Source organism: Myotis davidii, unplaced genomic scaffold, assembly GCF_000327345.1.
Source record: "Myotis davidii unplaced genomic scaffold, ASM32734v1 scaffold845, whole genome shotgun sequence".
Taxonomy (NCBI): Eukaryota; Metazoa; Chordata; class Mammalia; order Chiroptera; family Vespertilionidae; genus Myotis; species Myotis davidii.
Window position 1 is genome coordinate 1481977 of NW_006296223.1, and position 336 is coordinate 1482312.

Here is a 336-nt window from a genome sequence, read left to right on the forward strand (position 1 = left end):
TCCTTCCGGGCCAGCACGCCCAGTTCAGGAGCTTCTCCTACAAGAGAATGGCCGTCCTGGAGGCCGTGGATATGCTGGACAGGCTGGTGGACGAGTCGGACCCAGACGTGGACTTCCCCAACTCCTTCCACGCCTTCCAGACGGCCGAGGGCATACGGCAGGCCCACCCCAACAAGGGTGCGCCCCACCTGCCCCTCCCTGGCTGTGGTGGGGGAGGCACTACCTCTGGGGCTGGGAGGGCAGACCGGGTGCCCTTTCCCTGCAGGGCCTGACCCTGGCACCCCCTGTCCCCCACCCCCCCGCCCTGACCCCCCCACCCCCTGCTCCTCTTCCCCC

The 336-nt window shown here is 69.3% G+C and overlaps 1 protein-coding gene across 1 annotated transcript in view; it reads left to right on the top strand.

Annotated features, from left to right (window-relative positions):
- Positions 1-336, top strand: part of MIOX (myo-inositol oxygenase) — a 2706-nt gene that overhangs the window by 777 nt on the left and 1593 nt on the right. Inside the window, exon 3 of the mRNA XM_006771112.2 lies at positions 5-177. Coding sequence (XP_006771175.1) covers positions 5-177 — 173 coding nt within the window. The remainder of the gene's footprint in view (positions 1-4; positions 178-336) is intronic.